Source organism: Neodiprion lecontei, chromosome 1 (genome assembly GCF_021901455.1).
Source record: "Neodiprion lecontei isolate iyNeoLeco1 chromosome 1, iyNeoLeco1.1, whole genome shotgun sequence".
Lineage (NCBI taxonomy): Eukaryota > Metazoa > Arthropoda > Insecta > Hymenoptera > Diprionidae > Neodiprion > Neodiprion lecontei.
Genome location: NC_060260.1, coordinates 30,750,905 through 30,773,525, shown reverse-complemented (window position 1 = coordinate 30,773,525; position 22,621 = coordinate 30,750,905). Strand labels below are relative to the sequence as shown.

The following is a 22,621-nucleotide window of genomic DNA, read 5'->3' as shown; positions in this document are numbered from 1 at the left end:
TTCTCGTATGTTTGTACTTACAGACTTCAGACATACTCGCTGTTTTGTATTACCGTATTATTATGAATATCATTTCAGGTTTTTCATGAATTGAAACAAACCATACGTGGTCTACGAACAGGAATTGTTTTAAATATTTTCTCTCGAAACTGATTTTACCGCACATATTATCAAATTTCTGTAATAACACAATATTTATAACTGAAAGAAAAAACAAAGAAATTTTAGATTATATAGCATTTGTTTTATTTTATATGTATGTATGCATGTATATTACGAATTGATAGTAATTTTGATTTTTACGTTTTATACAATCTTTGACTTCAGCCAGACTACTTTCAACAGAATATTACTATTCTGCTCCAAATAGGTCATGGAATCGACCTATAACTTCAATTACCGTAATAAAGCCATTGATCGAACGGTAACCGATTCGAATACACTGTTGTACAGATTGATTGATTTTTGTTTTCTCATGAAATTAGCATTCTCGATAGATCTACTGAGTTTTACTATTTATAAAGCCGCCAGAGAAATATCTACAAAGGTACGTATCGCCAAAAATAAATCTCTGTACAGGATTAAAGTTCGTTAACCCCTGAACCTTGCTATTCTCGATAATATACCGTATATTCGAACCATATTGGCTATTACGGCATCATGAAACATGCTTCGTAGGAAACCTTTCTATCCACAAAGTCCATTCTCTGCTGTACGAGCGGAAAGGCATCCGCAACGGAATCTTGTGGAGTAGGAATACAGGTGGCGGAGTCGGGGAAGTGGAAGGGGATTTTCGTTGGTCGCGGCGAGCGGGGAGCCGGGAGGTTCGTGTTGGGTTGAGCGCAGTTTGCCCCGGGGGGCTAAGGAGGACGGGCAAATGATCAATGATAATTTGAACAAGCGTATAGACTGATTGAATTGAGAATCTGGAGAGGGGCGAGGGGAAATTGTTATACATATTAGACGGAGTCGAATTTCGATGCATCCATATTGTACCAACGAGTGAACACATTCCATGCTCGAAATTCGGGAGCGTAAAGTAAACATGATTTGTAATTGTTATTTCATGAATCATCGTCCGGAGTTCTGATGAGGGTATTATAAGCGGTAGAAAGCTCGCTTCTGAATATCGTGTGGGAGTTGATTTCATAAAAACGTGTTGTTAGGGTCGGAGAGATTAATCGACGTCAAAAGGCAATTGAGGTCGTGCGAAGTACGAATTGAAAGAAGAAAAAAAGTCTTTCCGATTAGGTTATAGCGCGGTAAAATGCTCCGATTCGAATTTGACGCGTGTGATATGATAAAATACCAGTCCAGTCGCATAACCTCCTGGTTGGCCGATTGGTTTCTAGTTTCTCCTAACCGGCGCAGTTGGTTCCCCTCCCGTTTGCGCAGTAGCCCCCATCAGCCATCTTTGTCAAGTGGTAACCTTTGTTGATTTGTGAAATGTGACGCTGTTTTACTAGATAATTAGTGTTTGTGATATCGTGCTAGTAAAGTTACGGTGATACCATACGTGGTGGATTACACATGGACAGTCTGTGACAGGTAATATGGCCTAATATTTATCAATGAATGGTGAAAAATTCGTTGAATATCTTTCCGACGCATAGAGGACAGCGGGGACGGCTAGCTCGGCCCGTACGCCAAGTGTCCACGTTTAGTTTCCAGTCGTTTCCCTTGCTTCTGAATGCATCTGCGTCATCCGGCAAAGGACATAACGAAAGTTCGATGTATACGTGATGCGGATTAACGTTTTATTATCAGGCAAGGGGCTAAATATCAGTTGTAAACTGGGTCGAAACATGAATCGTAACAGTATGCCCAAGATGGCTGCCCGTCGGGAATGTTAGCTTCGAGAATGTTATTCATATGCCTAACTACAGTCGCAATTACATTGTTAAACATGTCCGACATTTTGACAAGGTCGCTCATCCCGCCGTTTAACACCGATTCCAGATCATTACAATTCATTTCCAGATCACCGTCGTGGTCGGAAACGAGTGCATTTCATTCTTCGCCTTTTGGTAAGCGACGGGCGGCGGTTGGCCGCCCGGTCAGGTCGAGCTGCTGCCGCGCGGCAGCTGCACCTTGGGTGAGAGTCTGAGAGGGGCCAAACACCCGGCCTGTCTTACCGGACGGAGAGACAGACAGACGTTCAGTCAGTATTTTATTTTACTTAATAAGCTAAGCGTGCACAGGCCCGGGTTTATTGTCGTCCTTCTAGCGTTTGCGCGCCACTCCAATCCTAGGTCAAGGTGCATCTTGTCTTACTCGTGTCGCGTATCACCGTTTCGTATTCAGTCCCGTTTTACACTCTGATACTCGTTTGTATTATTATTGCCAATAGTTTAATTTCTCAAGCTTGCTAGTTGCGTAATCAATGTTGTCGGGCAGATTTCGTGAATTTTAATGCTGCTGTCCGTGTACTGTAAACGTAAACATCGTCACGGTAAGAACACCTACATTTTCTAACCAATTGCGGCGGCACGGAAATTTTATCGCTGTACGTAGTTCATAAATGTTTTAGTAAAAGGGTATAGAGAGAAGCCTCAATAACGCGTTCAATTGCCCACCTCTTGTTTTCGGTATGTATGCACTCCACTTTGATGTCCATGTTTTTTGGCGGGAAACATTCGTTTGGGATCAGTGATCGAAAGTGTGACGTTGATATCGAACACGTTGTATATTTCATCACGCGCATTCAAAATACAAATTAATTTCTGACGAATATAACATGCTTGACCATGCAGATCTCAAACCTTTCACCGGATGACCCGACATTTCGTAGTACGAATATTGCTTGAGATAGAAATTTCATTCGCAAAAGTAACATTGTAATCACTCGTGTCACGCTGTCAAATCGCTGTTGAGAATTTTGAGGTCGTATTATACCAACCCAGGCTGGAATATACAATGTATCTACACACCGACGGCAATCTATTAATACCACGTTAGCCGGATTATTTTACGAGACAATCTTGAAATCAAACTATTGCACTCGAAGACTCCTCGAGGTATATACCTAAGTATTTTTAATACATACCTGAAATCCAGATCTCTTTCTACAAAGACTAGAAATCTTGGGTTACGTAAATTGAACGACGTTTCCTACTAAAGTTTCTAGTTTATTAGTAGCGCCAGCAATGTGCTTGGCAAACGGGATGAGCCGACGTCTAGAACTAAAAAGTGTGTATAGAGATAGACACATATGCAAACAACATCGTCGCAAATTGTAGCATGTAGGTGTACGTTTTATTTGGATATCAGAGCCGCACATACAGTCGAAAGAATTAATATTCAATCGGAATAATATGGCTATCGGAACAAGGAACGCAATGGTGATCAACCGCGAGCGTAGGACAAGGAGAGAGGATCTCTGTACGTCAGAATCTGTCGTTGTTCAGATCGATTAGTCTCTCGCGGACCAAGTGACGCGTGATACAATACATACTGTGGAGGTCCCGTGATTCTATGCTTTTTAAATGCCTAAAAATGGATATCTCGACTTTCCTTATATTCTTCATTATTGTTATGATGATAAGCATGATAATTCTGTTATTATTATTATGGCGAATGATCGCCTCGCACCGAAGGCAGGTTGAATTAATTCTTCGTTTCCGGTTTTTAAAAGGCTAATTTCAAAACATCGGTTAGTGCTGTCGCTTCAATTAAAATTCATCGCTAAATCGTTCTTGAGATTCGAAACGAGTTATTCAAGTTATTCCGCGTCCAAGAACATTATTACTGCATTGACGGGCTAAATGCATTACGCGCGGCAACATGTGTCTTTCTGTCACATGAATAATTTGTACAATGTACGCACATTGCTAAATTATCATTCCTACAAATCGAAAAATTATAAGCGAATGTCAAGAACAACTTTGTACTTGAATATATATCGATTTACACACGTGAATTCCAACGGCGAGCCTAAATCCGCGAGTCGAGTTTGACACACAAAAAAAAGCAAAAAAAAAATAATTCAATTATAATCCAGGTTGAGGGCAGCAGGTAAACGTTTAACGATCGGGTCATCTATCACCGAAACATTATTTCACTTTCACGTACCTAATCCATCAAATGAATGTACACGATTTTTTGACAGCACTTTCGATTACCAAACTGAAATACGCAGATGGACAAGTGTAGAGTTATTGATACTCGCAAATTCATGACAAAAATTTCAAAGACCATTGTTCACTACCGATTAGCGAAACATTATCGAAAGCGGGGCAAAAATAGGGACAGAACCGTTCGAGTCAGAAATTTACAACAGTATTTCACCTTTCCTTTTCGTATTTTTTCCATGTACGTTCGTCGTCTCTATTTCTCGGCGGTTCGGATGAAAAAGAGTCGAAACCGAGATTAAAACTGTGCTCATTTCCTTGTAGAACATACGCGGAGGAGAGTTAAGGTGGCCGGTGACGGAAAAAGCTGAGGGCGCCGTGGAGCCGGTCGTTCGAGGTGGGACTGCGAGACTCGGGCGACAGAATGTGAATGCGATTGAGTGAATGCGGGACCGGGACTCGAGATCCGAGTCAAGTGATTCGCGGGGCATTCGCGACTCATTGTCAGTACGGAGATGGGGGAGCCGGAGTCCGCGGACACGTGGTCGGCGTGGTTTCTGGACGCAATACGAAAGATACGGAGCCAGAAGCAGCGGCCGAGTGTCGAGCGGATATGTCACGCTATACGGCAGCATCACAATTATCACGAGGAGGAAATCGGGGAGCATCTTGAGGTCGCTGTAAAACGCGGCGATGTACTCAAGGTATTCAACAAGGGACAATCCTCGTACAAGGATCCTGGTGGCCTGCAGTCACGTCCGCTCAAGGTTTCCAAGTCGACGGACCTCAGCAAGGTCTTCGGCAAGGCGGTACGCGAACTTGGCGAGCGCGAGGGCTCGACCTTGAAAAACATTGAGAAGTACATACGGCAGAGTCATACCGTCGAAGAGGACAGCGATGGGGATCTGAGAACGGCGCTGAGATTGTCGGCCAAACGTGCCGTTGACCGGGGCTTCGTCCTGCAGGACGGGAGGTTGTTCCGGCAACCGGACAGGCCTCCGAACACGGGGAAACGGCTCAGCGAATCCACAGCCCAGAACTCGTCCCTGGATTCACCGGCAAAAGTGAGTATTCTATTCCCCCCCACCGCAATTTACTTTTAACCACGTGTACTCGTTGTGCAGTCACATTTACGGTAACCATTTACCCCCCTCTCCCTAAAATAATTTCGGATCATCTGTTTCTATTTTATTACTTCATTCTATCACGTTCACACTGAACACAAGAGTAGGACAGAAGATTTGTTGTGTACATAGATCAATTTACGCTATGTCGTTGTATTTATTAATATTATGTTATATCATAGGCGATATTAGATTATGGCGTAATAGTGCGGAAAGCTTGTTTCTATATTACGCAAGCCAACCTAATGCAGAAACAACGTGAAATGCGATCGCAGTCTCGATACAACCTCCTCAGCTGTCTACCGTATATTATCCAACGTGCAGATTATTCCTAATGCATAATAAATTATACCTACGGACAGTGGGATACGCTAATTGGGAATATCAATCTGATTAGAACAACTTGTACAGTCGTCATCACTTATCAGTTGAATAATTGTCGTCGAATATCAGTATAAATTATATTAATAAGCGGTTTATTAGTATAAACTGGAATTTGGCATTAAGTAATGAAGTTGGGATTTATGCAAAAGTTGACCATCTGCTTTTACTTCATCTATGTCAATGACGTCACGAATATCTACCCAAATAATGTTCATACTATCTGCACTATTACAAGACGCATAGTGTACCTACGCAACGTGCGATCGTATTTGTAGCTATTAAACCTGCTCCGTACCACAATGGTTCAACTACCGTTGCCAAGTCGACGTTACCCACTCGCTCGCTTTCTATCGTGGTTTTGTTACGGGTCAGATCTACCGAAAAACACACGATAATTTTATACCTACGAATATAAATTATTATTATTATTATCGATTTTATTATTATGAGCATCGTGATTAGTATTTATGCCACATACGAGAAAGTAATCGTTCTATAGTTCAGGAAAAGAGATTACAAAGTAACTAGTCGTTTTGTATCATGATTTCGTGTTGTCTCTGTAACACGAAGTGTCGAAAATAAATTGACAAATCAGCGTTTTAATTTGCAAACTTAGGGCTGTGATAGACGCGGGGAGTAATAATATGGCATATTTGTATTCTTAGCTCGTTGCGAGCTAACGATACGGACAAGTGATCACCCCAGTGCAGACGGCCGTTCTTTGCGCCTTCCGTTAGCCTTCTTCGATGTTATCGCGTTCCTTTCGACTCTATACCTATGTACATACACCATATGTATGTACAACGAAGCGATACCGGAATAATTCTGTTTTTATCTTTATTTAAAATTTATATTCTCGCTTGAGAATATAACTTGGCAAACTGAGGAAACGTCGAGCTGAAAATCCGCTGTAGTATAACTTGTATGTCCAGGCAAGCGTGACGAGGGGCTACCAAATTATTTGAATATGCGAGCTTTTCTGTACACGATGTCAGAGCTTAGAGTATTCGTGTTATAATTACGACTCGCGGTATAAAAATTCGGTATGCACGCCATATCGTCGTGTCGAATTATGAGAAATGAGTAACATCATTTGCGTAATAACTTCACAATTTATTGGTCTTATAGGTACGACCCGCGAGTCATTCGAGGATCACGCTAATTTTTTAACAGAACTGTCCAGCTTCGCAATGATGGGTTTCCTTTTTTCTTTTTTATACTTGCATTCAATTTACTCTTGATAATATTACAGGGTTCGTACGAACAGGGAAAACCGGGAAAACTCAGGGAGTTTTTTACAGTAGGGAAAAGTCAGGGAGTTTCGAAATTAAGACTGGAATTTTGAGTCATTCGTGGAAATAAACTCGTTCTTATACAAAGTATCGTCGATCTCAATAAAAAAATATATCGCACTTAAAATTTTGTTTCGTCACACCACTTCATACATTCTATGTATATTACCTAATACCGAACCTTCTTTCGTTTTTTTTTCTTACGGAAAATTGCAGGCTGTTTGTAAATTGATAGTCAGACAGTAATAAGTTAGTTATTAGGTAATATTAAAGGTATTAGTGATAATTTGTAAAAAAATTGTCATTAATCAGTGGCATATTTCATGAAAGGTTACTGGAAAATCCCATTTTCAGACTGGAATGCCTGGAAAATTCAGGGAATTTAAGATTCCAAAAAGCGGACGGAACCCTGTATTAGATTGGTTACAAAAAACTTGTGCCTAATAAACTTTTCTGTATCAGTTATCGGTCGTATAATAATAATGTAGAAATCGTATAGTAATCCATTCGCTTCCCAAATATCAGTATTTGACACTTCGCCTGAAACTTTTTTCTACGGCATTATTATAACAAGCAGTATATTTGCAATGAATGGATATTTTAGTGTGAAGTCTCTCGAGCGTTTCAACATCCGACTGTGATACGTCGGATGATTTACGCTGTTTTTTTAATAACGAATCGACAACCCATTGTACCGATGTAATTATAGCCTCTATACCATCTAATTCGCTCGAGACAAACGCGTCCGTCCCAGACATGTCACAAAGCCGTTTAATGTAATTAGTACATTGATTGATTAGTTTATGGGATATCATGTTGCCGGTCATTTGCCTGCTTAGTTGTAAGACTTGATATATATAACACATGAATGATATTACCGTAATCGCATGAAAAGAGTTTCAAAATAAGAAGAAAAAAATAAGTTTAGTTTATCTGAATTTAGAGTTCAATATCTTTCACGTCAGGTCCTTGAGCACATTTGAATTGCACACTATTTCCCCTGCATTTTCCATGTTAATTGCAGGATTCATCTATTAGTTCAGTGTTGAAATACATCGCGAAGCAATAAAAACTAATTGTAAGGCAATGAGCGCATGTATTATATCACCTTGTGTATGAGGCGGTGCAGGACAAGAGGTATAGAAGAAATGGAGGAAAGGTGGACGAGTCGGACTGTTAAGCCGCGTGATCGATTACCACCTGACTGTTACGCATATATGCATACAGTATAATGTATACATTAGTGCGCAGTGCCGTGGTAAATTATAGAGTTGTTCCCGGATGGTTTGTAGAGGTCTTTAAAAGTTCGACATGGGCCTCGTCCTGACAATCATTTGAAGGCTTAACATTCTCTTATTCTTGTTACTGCAGGTATTTCCGCAATTATCCATCCTTACTTATCTAAGTAGTTCTTGTCGTTCCTATCCCTGGGACTCGTACATTATACAAGCACGCGTAGCCGTTTGTTGGTTGAAATCATTTTCTATTACGTCTCCGTCGGTCGCTCCGTTTCCGGTTCTAAAACGGAATTAACCAATGATGTGATAACATCGGAAAGAAGCTCTCCATTTCTACTTTGTACTTCGTTATGCGTGCTTCTCCCACTCCAACTCAATTTCAAAGCTCCAATTATTCACGTGCGAATCTCTTATTGTCAATAACAACGTCCAGCCTACACAAAAAGAAAGAGAGAGACAGAGAGAGGGGTACTTGAATTTACGGAAAAACTCCCTGTCTGGGGCTTTGGCGCTCTTATTGAGAGGTCGGACTGTACGTGATCAGTTAATTTCTACTTTTCATTTTTTTTTATATGCATCGATGACATAACATAATTCATATATATTTGCATATGTAAAGAAGCGCTTTTGTACACGGTTATTCGTGTGAATTAAAAGGAAACAGCTTGACGTCCTTGTTAAGTTTTTCTACTTTACAATATGGTCGAAAGACTGCTAAAGAGATGAGTGAACGCGGGGTGGTATAAATCATGACAGAGGAATATCACACACGTCAACTATGATTATTTTTCATTTCCCTCTATTCCCCAATTTTTTTCTTCAAGTATTTCAGTAGAGCCGGGGGGGGGCTGAAGTAGCACCGAGTCACGACCACTGCCCACGCCTCGATGGGCCAGTGGTATCTCGGTTGGCTTCCGGTCGCTCATTTGCATATCGTTTCCTTTATTGATCCGTGCACTAGCAAGAACAAAAACCTTTTTTTTTCTTATTGTTTACTCGTGTTACCCTGCATGCTGTGCCGTGCGTGTATGTCACTGCGTCAACGCCGACGGCAACGACGTGCGACGCCCAGCGTTGCGACGACGCGTGCAGCTTGTCGTCGTCGGCAACAGAAAGTATATAACGCCTGATACGAGTCTTACAACCGCGTTCCCTCGCCTTCCTTCACCTTCTCCCCCTTCCCTTCTTTTGTTGCCCCACCACAAACCGGAAGGTTATTATCTGCCTTTCGCGCGCTTTTCGATTCGCTTTTCGACCGATCAAGAGATGCTTGAGGTAGTTGTACTGTAATACGATGTTTGCCAAATTTGAAACGTATTCAAAACTTTTTTAATTTTAATTTTTTCACGCGTAACAATTTATGTACGTATATACGAATTATTTTTCACTCTGCGGGAAAAGTGCACGCGCGATTCTGGGGACCCCGTGAACTCGTTTTTCTTTTACGTTTTAATTGTTGTTCATTTATAGGATTCCGCAGGTATACCGCGAAGTATGGAAGGTTACGAGCTTTACTGTTCGATTCTTATATTTTGCGATTTAATCGAGAACCATTGTATTCATGTGTATTGAGACCCACATATATTATTGTACGTTCAATGAATATACACAAGTATCTTTTTGAATCAAGGTCACCAAGGATTGGTGTCGCGATGATGTGCTTGGGATGATATGGATCCTGTTTGTATTTACTTTATTTTATTTTTAGAAAGTTGTTTATTTCCATCTTCATTCTATACTGGCCACTTGAAAGCCATGATATAGCTGAAGCGTGTGAGAGACAGAGAATTGTTAACCATTCATTTTGTATCTCATCTACTGTATATGTCGAATGATAGACATCAACTGTCCACAACTTTCTATTATAAGAAATCAATCGAAACTGGCGCTTTTATAGTTTATTCTTTGAAGCTGCATTGCTTCTTCTCTTTTCGACATATTCAACACCTGTCTGTCTGTCTGTTTGTATGTTAGGTTATCACTCTAAAATTACTGAAACGATTTTGATTCTTTTTTGTCTGTGGATAGCTATGTCAGGCTAGGTTTTAGTCTACATTTTAATACAATTAGATCAATAGTTTTAGAGGTATACCGATATTTCTAAGCCAAATCGGAACAGGATCACACACTTATGCAAACGCTGACCTAACTGTTACAGATAGAGAAAAGTTACGTTTAAGAGTTTCCAAAGTCTCGATAAACTCTACAAAAACATCCGAGAGAACATATTGCTATGATCAATAGTTTTGCTACAAGAAGTATTTGAAAATGTTGGATGGAGTCGCACTGGGCTGCTACTATTCTCATAAATAAGTGGATAGAACTGTATATACACATTCTACTGTGTGACAGAACTATACAACCGTTTAAAAATGAAGGGCAACGGTAGAGTTATCCATCTTGATATCTGCAGGGTTATTTCTCACGTGTTGAAAATGATCAGGAACCTGAATATTAAATTATGAATTCTTTGTGCATTGTCGAAGTAACTTGCAAGGCATTTTAATGTATATGATAACTTCTTGACAACTCACTGTGATTATACCGGGCTGTTATCTCACTTGGTGTAACATTCAAATCAATAAAAAAAAAGACGATTTGACTGATCATCCTAGCCGGGTTGTACAGCAAAACTTTATCAAATTTTACACTACATAACAAAACGTAATTTGCAGAAACTCTTCATGTAAATCAAGGATGGGATGGGTTAGAAAGCATTATAACTACAAACAAATTAAACTTAAGATGCAATAGCTACATGGTTGTATAACATATGTATTTACACATCGTAAATGTATGCATTACTGATAAAATGGAATACATGGAAACAAATGGTGATCTGCTTTTGAGTCCCAAACGTCATGCAAATACTTAGGACAACTGACTTGCATATTTTCCCCTACAAGTCTTCTGTCTTACGGAATCGTTTATACAATGTTTTACATCAAACATACCTATACTTTCCATCATAATGTAGCCAAAAGTAATTTCTGAATATTAGTTATAGAAAAATTCTAGAATTTATTGTAGTGTTATGTTTTATCTCCATCTCACAAATTTAGTCCGTGAACCCATAGTAACCGAAGGTTTCTTCAATTCAAAAAACGTTTTGCACCCGTATTGAAAATGTTATAATGACAAAGAAATCACGCTAAACAGTCATTACTAATGCCCTAACTTGAAGCTGAGCATGTCGTTGACCTTGGATCCTGAAATTCATTATTATTGATGTTTGTATTGTCTAGCCTCCTGCACCATTGCCGATATGCAAAGAGTGTCTTGGGACTACAACAGCTGGAAATAACAACAACAACAAACGTAACGCTGCAGAGAAGTTGAGTAGATGTAGTATATGTGGTGCAGCGCTTCACAATTCGTGCGCTCCTCCAGAACTTTCGATTCTTGTGGACAGAGGTACGTCATGGAGCTGTGACGATTGTTCTCCGACATGCGCTGGCTGCAAACTGGAGCAGGCGTCTCAGAACTATCTAGTTAAGTGTGCTGGATGCATCAAGTGCTATCACCCAACGTGCTTAGACCCCGTTTTGGATAAAAAAAATAAAGCACCGTGGAGGTGTCGACACTGTCAAACTGCACATGCACCCAACACACCAAAGGAAGATAGTAAAAAACATAAAGCGCATGATGCATCTAATCTTGAATCTGGGACACCCACAAGTACAAGGAAAAAACTTAGCAAGATTCGTGAGAATAGAAAGTAAGTTGAAATGTGTGATTCACTCTTAAAATAAAATTACCATGCACAAACACTAGCCGAAAAGGTTTAAAGATAGTTTTCAAAATAATTTTTTCAGAGACAAGAAATGTGATGTTTTCATCAAACAAGTTTAGTGACATATAGGTGACGAAATACTCGAAATCATTTGTTTGATGTTTATATCCATTGAGTAAACACTCTTTAGCCCTAATGAATCATGATGAATGTCGTGCAAAGAATTGAAATGTAGTTAAAGTATGATTCTACAATGGACAATCAATTAGAACTGTAAAAAATTTACCATAATTCTTCGTAAAATCTAATTGTCAACAGCAAATTGACGAGGTAATCGAACATTCCCAATTTAATATGCTACATTGCAAGTATTTGGTTGACTTACAGATTAGGAGTATCACGGAAGAGCTTGGCAGGTGTGACTCCAGCAAAGAAGAGTACTGCGCCCGCAGCTCTGGTGGAGAGCTGCTCGGACGGTAATGCGGGTGTTGTCTCTCCCTGTCAACCAACCCAAAATCCTTCTCCATTACCACAACCCCCCACCCCACTCGCAGGCCAGGGTAGGCTGCTTGAAGAAAAGAACGATAGGATCTCTAAAGAGAAGCAAAAGTTCTTTAGATCGAGCGCGTTTAACGCAGATCACAATAAGCTAAAGCGGGTGGGGGGCGGTGATAAGTCTAGGTCCTCTCAAAGTGTCAGTCCTAAATCGTCTCAGAACAACGTAACCCCTAAAAAAAGCACCCCTAATAGAAGGGTGCCCCCAGTGTCTAGCAGCAGCGGCAGCGAGGTTAGCGAAAGTGATAGTTCTGACGATACAGATAGCTCTGACGACCAGGATAACGACGATGCTGAAGGTAGTTCGAGTAGTTCAAGTGATTCTAGCGATTCGTCTTCCTCCGATGATGACGAGGAGGAAGAACAAGAAGAACATCAAAAATCATCAGGGCCTTTCTCTTGTGATCTTAACGAGGACAAACCTTGGGGCTTTGCTGCAGCTGCTGCTAAACTAAACGTGGAATCGCCGTTTTTTAGCAACATAACAAACACCTTTGGTGCATCATTACCAAAACTTGACTTGAGTACTAAACCTACGTTTGGATTTAATATACAGCCAGCTATAAGTCCTTTGGACAATAAAAAGAAGCAGAAAATTAGCCATGACAGCTCGACTTTCTCATCTGACAGTAAAATCAAACCCGGTGTAGGTCAATTGAAAGGTCTATTCGACGGTCTTAGCCACTTCTTTACAGCTCCAACCAATAGCAGGGCACGATCAGGTACTCAGGCCCCAAATTATGCTCCTGATAGAAGAAAAAGGCCCAGCCCTGAGGAGCGCAGCAATTCCAATATTATTGTTAAATCGAATAAAATATCGAAAGGGAATCAGGAATGTAAACAGGAGGAGCCAACAGGAAATGTTGGAAAAACTGAAAAGAAAAAGCCTAGTGATGTCACGGAAATTCTCAGAGTACCTAGACCTGGCATATTTATACCTTCTGATGAAAGTTTCTTTCGATCGAACTCACAAGATTCGCAAGAGTTCCAAGATTTTCATAAGCAACCTAAAATGACACCCTCTAATTTAGTGAAAACTGCAGTCAATAGCAAACGTCATGAACAGGACCAAAAAAAATTTTTGAAAGGTGTTGACGAATCACGATGTCTTAAATATGGCAGCATGGTCTCACCTTGTTCATCGCCTTCCAGTCTAATGAAGAATGAGCAGCATTCGCGAAAAAAACAACTGATCACAGAGGCCACCCAGACTCGCCACCCTGAGCCCGCTATTCCAAAAAATATCCCCGGCAGCAATTCCAACCTTAAATCAAATCCAAAACCCAACCCTCGAACCTATACTAGCGCCACCACCACCAACACCACCACGACACCCCGCGCGACACCCTGCTCCACCAAGAAGGGTAAGAGTCTACCCCACCCATTCACGATCCAAACCTGAAAAATGCACCCCATCGCGACTTCCCTTAATCTAATCCTCGCTCACCACCGTGGATGTGTTGGCGGTGTGGTGTGGTGTGATGCGTGTGTGTGTGTGTATGTGTGTGTGTGTGAGAGATATTCTCTTCAGGATAACGTGATTGTTTTAAGGTTGAATTGAGTGAATTTATGAAATAATCTGCTTCATAAGTCGGTAACCAGCTCAAGTATTTGTAATTGTTATTAACGTGATCAGTAGAAACATTATTTAAACTGAACAATCATGTTTTTTCAATCGCTTAACAAAATCATGGTGTAATTTGAAAAGAGGTATACAAATCAAAAACATTGTTCTGTTTGTTCAATCAACTCATGTGTTATACAAGGATAAAGTACTGTTCAGCTTGTAGTAGATGAATTTTTGGCTTTCCGTATCGGATGTTGTATTCAAGTATTTGCAAAAAATTAAGACCTTGATAAATTATTATTCAAACGTTATACCTCCACTTACATTACATTGTGAAGTAACTTTCCACATTCATTGCATGATACTTTGATTATTCTTTGGCACTATAATTTTTTTGTTTCATTGTTATGGTGATTTCTCGTAGAAAATGTTTTATGTATTGCTTTTTTGCAATAGCCACCATATTCTGCTGAATTTAAATGCATTTATTCTGACTTCATTGACTGAGACTCAACTTAAAATTTATTAACTAGTCGGCGTCAAGACAGCGAGCTTTTATCAATTTATGCTATTCAATATAATATCAATTACGTTTAGAGGAAATTTATTGTCTCATCTGAACCTCCGACTTAAATGCGCGAGCCATCTTTCCTGGTGTATAAAGAAATTCCTTTTCCAGCCCAAATAACAAAGAAAACAACTATCCTGCATCCAAATAAATGGCACTGGGTGGCAGCTCACTCACTACTACCATTATCATCCATTCTTTATTAACGGGGCTACTGTAGCTGCGGTTCTTGATATCTGACAGGCATAATTATTCATCACTCATTGGTTTCCCTTATTCAATACCCCAGAGTACTCGACACTTTGCCAACACATTCCGCCTTCCCAGAGCTTAGCTTTGTTACTCACAATTAACACTAATTCAATTATTTGCACCTATTGTTATTTGAATTTATTTTTACATATAGCATAACGTATGTAGGATTACAATTAGCATTCATCCCGTATAATTCTATGCCCGTGAATTATGTATTTCTTGTAAATAACACATTGCACTTGTTTTAAACGAACGAATTTTTCAAATACATAGTTATGTCAAAAATTAGAAAAATGAAATCAATTGCTAAATAATGTTTGCATCCAAACTATGTAGTCATGTATATGACTTTTGAGTATGAAATGTTGCTTATTATGGAGTATTATAAAGCAACTTGAAGAAACCATCATATTATCCACTTTTGATAATCAACGTCTTTGAATTTATCAAATACAAAATCATATGAAACAAAGAAAATGTTAATGCTTGAACTAAACAAAATTACTGTGAAGTATTCAGGGCTCATTGCTACTACAATAGTATGCTTTTCAAATACTTCTCAATGGATACCTTCATTTAAGTATTCGCGTACATTTTTTTTCTTTGTCTGTATATAAACTATTAGCTGGAAACTGATGAATTCTACTTGGAAGTTGAGAACTATCCATTTACGCTTTGCAGATGAACCCGTTGCAACCCAGACATTACCCCCAGGTGTAACGCAGAAGGATGTGGATCTATTTAAAGAGGCTAGGGAACGAGCTAACGGCTCAACTGTGACATCTGATGAGGTTACAGACTCGTCTCTGAGTCCTGGTGGTACCGGACCTGGATCTGGTAGCAGAAATCCTGCTGCAATCGTTTTTGGCAGATACGAAGTCGAGACTTGGTACTCCAGTCCATTTCCCCAAGAATATGCTAGATTACCCAAGTTGTTCTTCTGTGAATTCTGTTTGAAGTACACTAAAAGTCGAGCTGTGTTGGACAGGCATATGGATAAATGCCAATGGAGACATCCACCTGCCACAGAAATTTATCGATGTAACGGCTTATCTGTATTTGAGGTGAGTCAGTTTTATTTGTTATGAATAATCATCATCAAATAGCTCATTACTTAACATCTCTTCAATTACCGTATTGGTCTGAATACAATTTGAGGTTTTTGTTACCTGATTCTTTCTGAAAAATCATACGTGGCTGGGAGGGCACATTCGGGATTGTTTAGAAAATTAGCTTTATCGACTAAAAAAAAATTTCGTTGTTGAGCAATATTCTTGAAAACTCTTGTGATACTTTGTTCCAGATTGACGGCAACGTGAATAAAATTTACTGTCAGAATTTATGTCTGCTGGCAAAGCTGTTTCTGGATCACAAAACCCTCTACTACGATGTTGAACCATTTTTATTTTACGCAGTCACAAAGAATGATAAATACGGTTGTCATTTAGTGGGATATTTCAGTAAAGAAAAACATTGTCCTGCGCAAAGGTACAATGTTTCATGCATAATGACTCTACCCCAGTATCAGAGACAAGGATTTGGTCGCTTTCTGATAGAATTTAGTTACTTGTTATCAAAAGTCGAGGGTATTCCAGGTACTCCAGAAAAACCACTGTCCGATTTGGGTAGAGTGTCTTATTATTCTTTTTGGAAGAGTGTTGTTCTCGAGTACCTGGATTTACACCGAAAAGATAAAGACATTAAGCTAGGTGATATCACAAAAGAAACTGGAGTATCAGCTCATGACATTGCAATGGCAATGCAGCTACTTGGTTTTATCAGACCAGTTAATACATCTAAGGATGACAAACCAAAGGTAATAATAGCCGTGGATTGGAATAAAGTTGACATTCACATGGCAAAAGTTCGCAAGAGTTCTCGAATAAGTTTAGATCCAGAATGCTTACGGTGGATTCCATTGCTCAGTCAGATTTCCAACCCATATCTAAGTACTGAGGAAGGGGGGGAGACTGGTTCCGAAAGTTCACCGATACTGGAGCCTAAGCCCATACCGACAATTGTAGAAAAAATTCAGAAGGTCAAAATAAAAAAGAAGCCACGGGGAAGGAGATCGGGACACAGAAGAGCATCTCCTTTAAAACCCAAATCTACCCAAAAAACTGTTCACCTTAAAGAAAAAGATAAAAACAAAGACAAAATCAATGACAACAAAGTAATGGTCAAGGATAGTCAGAAAGTCGTAGATATTGAAGAAACAAAGATGAATATGGAAGTGGATAAGGAGGTCTTGGTCACATCAAAAAATACGAAAAGTGCTGCTGCAAAAAATCCTCCCGTTACAAATACTCCTAAAGCAACCCCAACATCAACTTCAAGGAGAAGAATAAGGGCACCGAAAAATGTTATAGTCGAACCCCCAGTTTCAATACCTTCAAGAAAACGAAAACATTCCGAAAAGACTGAATCTGAAGATAAAGAAGAGAAAGTTGAAAGTAGTAGAAAACGAACTCGTGAATCTATTAGGGAAAAGGAGAAGGAGAAAGAAAAAGAGAGAGAAAAAGAAAGGGAAAAGGAAAAGGAAAAAGAAATAGCGAAAGAAAAAGAAAAGGAGAAAATTAAGGAAAAGGATAAAGAGAGGGAAAATGAAAGAGAAAAAGACAACGAACGAGAAAGAGACAGAGAAAAGAAAAGAGAAAGTGAAAAGGAGGAAAAGAACAAGGCTGAAGAAACAGAAGTACAATTGGATGCAACAATAGAAGTTCCGAACAGTCCTCCCAAAATCTCAACACCACCATCTCCAGTACCTACTCCAAAGCCTACAAAGAAACAAAGCAAATTGGATGATATTTTGATGAAAGTTACTAGCCGACAAACAAAAAATCTACAAGCAAAACAAGCAAGAGAAAAGAAGGCACTAGAAGATGCACAATGTAATGGGAAAAAGGAGGAAATCAAAGATGTAAAATGTTCTCCAATGTCGAGGCGTAGTAGAGCCAAAGTTGCGGTAGCTACAGTAGCTGACAACTTGAAGATGCCTGAGTTAAAACCTGAATCACCAACTAAGGACAGGACAAAAAGTCCTGTCATTCCTCCACCTTCGCTGTCACCTCCTCCTGAAGAGGTACAAACTAAAGTATCTAGCGAACAAATGACTATTCCTGAGATATTTCCTTCAAGGCCAAGTAGTATAAAAGATGATAAAGTAGACCAAATCGAAACACCAACAGTAACAGATCGAACTGAAAGCGAATTACCAACTGGAAGTCCAGGTGAATATGAGGGTGGTGATGAGGATGAGGGAGAAGAAGAAGAAGAACCTCCTCCAAGGTCAAAATCGATATCGCAACAAGCACCACTCACACCACCCAGTCCAGTCAAGGACAAGGTAGAGAAGCTAGAAAAAATGGTCGAAAAAGAAATTGTAAAGGATAAAACTATGAAGCAAAAAGAAAAACCAAGTCCAAGAAAAAGTGAAGTAGATAAACCTATTGTTGAAGAAAGAAACGATGTCTCTAAGGAGCTTCTAAAAAATTCGGAAACAGGACAAATTCCAGAGATAACTGCTCCTGTTCAACCTGCATCACCGTCAAAGGAAAAAATTCCAGAAAAAACGGAGAAAATAGATCAAGAACAATCCATCCCACAGCAACCAAACATGTGGGAAAAACCTAAGGAACTGAAAGATAGTTTGTCACAAAGTAAAGCAAATAACCTGCTCGCTGAAAAAAGGGAAAGTTCCACTGGCAATTTAGTAATGATGGAGACCCAACTACCTACACCTCAGGAAAAGATAGTACCTGTGATAGAACAGGACACGCTACATCTTCAGATACATCAAGAAGAAAAACAAAACTCCCCTGAAAGTGGTAAAACTACGCCTCATTTAGACAATCCAGGGTCTGTGAAAAGAACTCCTCCTTCGCAGCCAGACTTACCTTCAATGGGTGTTTATACTCCAGATTCCACAACTAATTCCGTACATTCGTTGCATTATGGACAATGTGAACTTGATGTCAATCAGCTTGGGTTAGAATCTCCTACATCAATAGCTAGTGATTTAGCATCTCAAAACAGTGTGGAAAGACCTCCTAGCGCATTACCTATGCCTCCATCTGCTCCAACGAATATTGCAACCTCATTGCAAATCACAGCACCTCCAGTTGCGGTTAATATTCCACCACAAGTACAGTACTCAGATTGTTCAATGCCTCAGCATACGCCACCGGCGCATGTAGCAATACATCCCATGCATCAGCCCCACACACCACAGCCGCTGCAGCAACCACGTACACCCCAGTCACATACTCCACAGTCACATACTCCTCAAAGTATTCCAACGCAGAGTCCACAACCCATTCCTCAGAGCCATACTCCTCAACCTCTTTCTCAGTCTCATACACCGCAACCATTATCTCAGTCCCATACGCCACAAAATATACCTATTCAAAGCCCACAACCTATGCCTCAAAGTCATACCCCACAGCCACTCCCTCAGTCGCATACCCCACAACCAATGCAGTTATCTCTTGGAGCTCAGCAACAAGCACAAAATCAAAGCATGGCTCATAGCCAATCACAACAACAACAACAACAACAACAACAACAGCAGCAACAACAACAACAACAACAACAGCAGCAGCAACAACAACAACAACAGCAGCAACAGCAACAACAACAACAGTCTGCACATCAACAACAATCGCAGTCTCACAGTAGTAAGCGAGCAAGTGGATCACAAACGCATAGATCGAGATCTACCCAACAAAGGTCTCATCGTGCTACTCCACCAACCTCCCATGCTCAGAGTTCTCAACATTCAGCAGCCCACGTTAGTCATAATACTATAGCCCACACACATGGATCGCATTTACCGCCCCAGTACCAACAGTCTTCCATGACTGTGCCGCCAATGTCTCATCCTCATTCGCATACACATGCAGCCCACTCTCACAATATGGCTGTTATTTCTCAAGGAAATTATATGGCCGTGGCGTCTCAAGCATTTCCAACACAAAATACTTACGTTATCCAACACAGAGGTGGCAGATCTGGAGCTCCAACACCTTGTACGACAGCCACGAATTTCTACATTCAGACAAGTACAATGCCACCTCACTCACACACACCGGCCCCACCATCACTCACAGGATCTGGTAATCATCAAACTCCGAACTCTTGTAGTTTGGCAAAATTACAACAGTTGACAAATGGTTTGGAAATGATACCTCCAACTCCTCCACCGGCTATGAACTTGACCCCACCCCCACCTATCCCTCATACCATGACACCCCCACAAACATCGAGACAGCTACCTACACCTCCCCAGGTACCTCTAGGATATGGTAAGAATTATTATAATGTAAATACTGCACCACCCGGCACTCCTGGACCATCAAGTAGATCTGCTTCGAGGCCATCGGCAAACGCAAATATGGCATCTTTGAATCAAACATATGCGAGCGAGGGTCTATATAGGCAGTCATTGGACCCAAGTGGTACTTGCCCACAAATGCAAAGTGCTGCTTCTCGAGTTAGTCCAAACGTTACGTTGAATCCAAATATAATGGCTTCACCATATGGCTACAGAGTTGCTCAACCAACGACTGGTTACATGAATCAGGCGGCACAGCTCGGTGGTTTTATGAATCAGGCGAGTCAGTTACCAGTAGGTGTGGTTAACGTGCCGTATTCTCAAGATCCACACCAACAAAACCCGGCAGCCGTCTACACGACGTATCACGGCTATATAAACGGGAGCCTTATGCAACCCCTTAATGGCACAATGAGACCACGCTAGCCTTAGCTATAAACTTCTGATCTTTTTTTTTTTCCCCCCTCATAAAAGACCTGTTCCTGGGAAACAGTATGAGATGAGTTGTAATATTCAGAGTTCATGACAGAGCAAATTCTGTACCTTAATAAACTCATATCTTCTTACTTCGAACCATTCAATCGTTTCAAATGGATGATTGGTCACTATCGACCACTTCATTACATCGAGTGTCAAAGCTACTCAATCATTCGAACCTAGAGTAGTGGTATCACATCAATTGAAGTTTGAAAGCTTGTGAAACAGATCCAATATTTTGAATCACTTCACATGTCTCAAAATGTTTGATATTTTTGTCAATGAACTTTGGATATCATAAAAATAGCCGAGAGAGACCCCACGACAAAGTAAATACGTATTTTTAGTAGGGCATTTTTCTCAAGGTGTTACGTTTGTGTATCATAATATTTATATAAAATACTTATGAATAATATTCTGTTTGATATTATCGATTGTTAAGCATTGTTGTTTACGTTTTGGGGCACGCTGTACTTTATGTATCATAAACTACTTATTAATATTAATATTACACACCATTACACACATAATTATATTTTATTCTTATCACATGTTCACTCACAACCGCTATTGTATGTAATAATATCACTTAGTATTGAGAGGGCACACTTGGTCTGAAAGGATTGTGACTGTATAGTTAGAGCTATTCTGCAAATAATCGCAAACTGTTGTGGAAACTATTTTTTTTTTATTGTGAAAAGTATATTTCATATTTTAAACTTTAAATGTGTGGTGCTCGTCCATGTATTTTAACTTTTTATGATTCCCATTGATACTTTGCAGAACAGCTCGTGAAATTATATTTATAATACACATTCAAGTTAATTTTTCCAAACATCTGACAGCAAAAGTAAATCGCTAGTGTTAGTGTAATTATAAATAATAAGGAAGGTCTTTAAAATATAGTGTAAAGATACATCAATATTTATTGTACATAGATATAAATCATACTAACAAATAAAACTACACTCGTAAATAGTTTATATAGAGTATTTTATTGATTAATTTTAAATTCATCTACTGATCTAGTAGAATGAAAACCGCTATTGACGTCGTATAAAGATGAAAGTAGATAATCGGGCTTTAACCTTGCCGTCGTGTAATCTTTGACCAACATGTTTTTATTTATAGTGATATCATTTTATGCTTTGAATCGAACCGAGATATTAAATTGTACTCACCATAGTTTCACAAAATTAAATTGTACAATTTTTACATAGTACCAGAAAATTATATCGACAATTGTTCAATATTTTTGAATAAAAAACGTGAAAAGAAATCGACAGAGAACAAACTTATGAGATGCCAAGATGTATGCATTACGTAAGTATAATTGAGTGGTGTTCGATTTCATTATACTTGGTCGATGTCAATTTGTAAATTGTTGTTATTTGTACTTGGTGCAACGTTTTTTATTTTTTCTTGCTTCTTTTCGCTTTTTTTCAGCCTGTGCTAGCGCAATATATTTTTTTCTTTGATTAATTGACATTTGGCACCATAATTTGCCAGCTTTTCTGGCAACTTCGACCACTGGTTTCTTTGGTCTTTTTCTCTGCATCCGAAGGAAGAAAAGAATGAAGGGGTTGGTTGACCGTGATAGTTTTGAAATACAAGAAATATTCTTTCTTTTAGTCTTTGTTGTACATCTATGTCCACGATTCTTCGACGTATTCTCATCTGTGCTAAAAACAAATACTGTATTGAACGTTTTTTTGGCATAGCAATCGTCGACCTTACCCATGGTGGCCTCTTCTGTCAACTTTATTACAGGGTGTCGATGCCTGACCACCCATTTTCTTTCTATCGTTCCTGATTGTTAGAACCACTGCGAAAAGGTAGACTTCACTAGGTAATTTTGGTCTGCCTAATTACAGAAATTCAAAGGACAACAAAATATAAATTATGACATTTCCACAAAAACGATTTTCTACTTTCTATTTTGACAACAGGGAAAACATTTGCTTTTTGGTTTCTATGTGAGCAAGTTACATGTATATTACTATTCTTTTTATATGATGCGTGCATA

At 39.5% G+C, this 22,621-nt stretch overlaps 1 protein-coding gene across 3 annotated transcripts; it reads left to right on the top strand.

Moving 5' to 3' along the window:
• The first annotated feature begins 852 nt into the window (after nt 1-852).
• LOC107221994 (histone acetyltransferase KAT6B) lies at nt 853-21,874 on the top strand. Of its 3 annotated transcripts, XM_046736892.1 has the most exons (7): nt 853-1,548; nt 1,981-2,161; nt 4,395-5,134; nt 11,354-11,826; nt 12,229-13,760; nt 15,468-15,850; nt 16,090-21,874. In XM_046736892.1, the coding sequence occupies exons 3-7, from the start codon at nt 4,586-4,588 to the stop codon at nt 20,542-20,544; spliced, it is 7,392 nt and encodes a 2,463-aa protein (XP_046592848.1). In that variant the 5' UTR covers nt 853-1,548; nt 1,981-2,161; nt 4,395-4,585; the 3' UTR covers nt 20,545-21,874. The 3 variants fall into 3 exon arrangements, with proteins under 3 accessions (XP_046592848.1, XP_046592331.1, XP_046593317.1); XM_046736375.1 differs by lacking the exon at nt 1,981-2,161; XM_046737361.1 differs by lacking the exon at nt 1,981-2,161 and having other exon boundaries at nt 855-1,548; nt 12,229-12,317.
• Nucleotides 21,875-22,621: the final 747 nt, after the last annotated feature.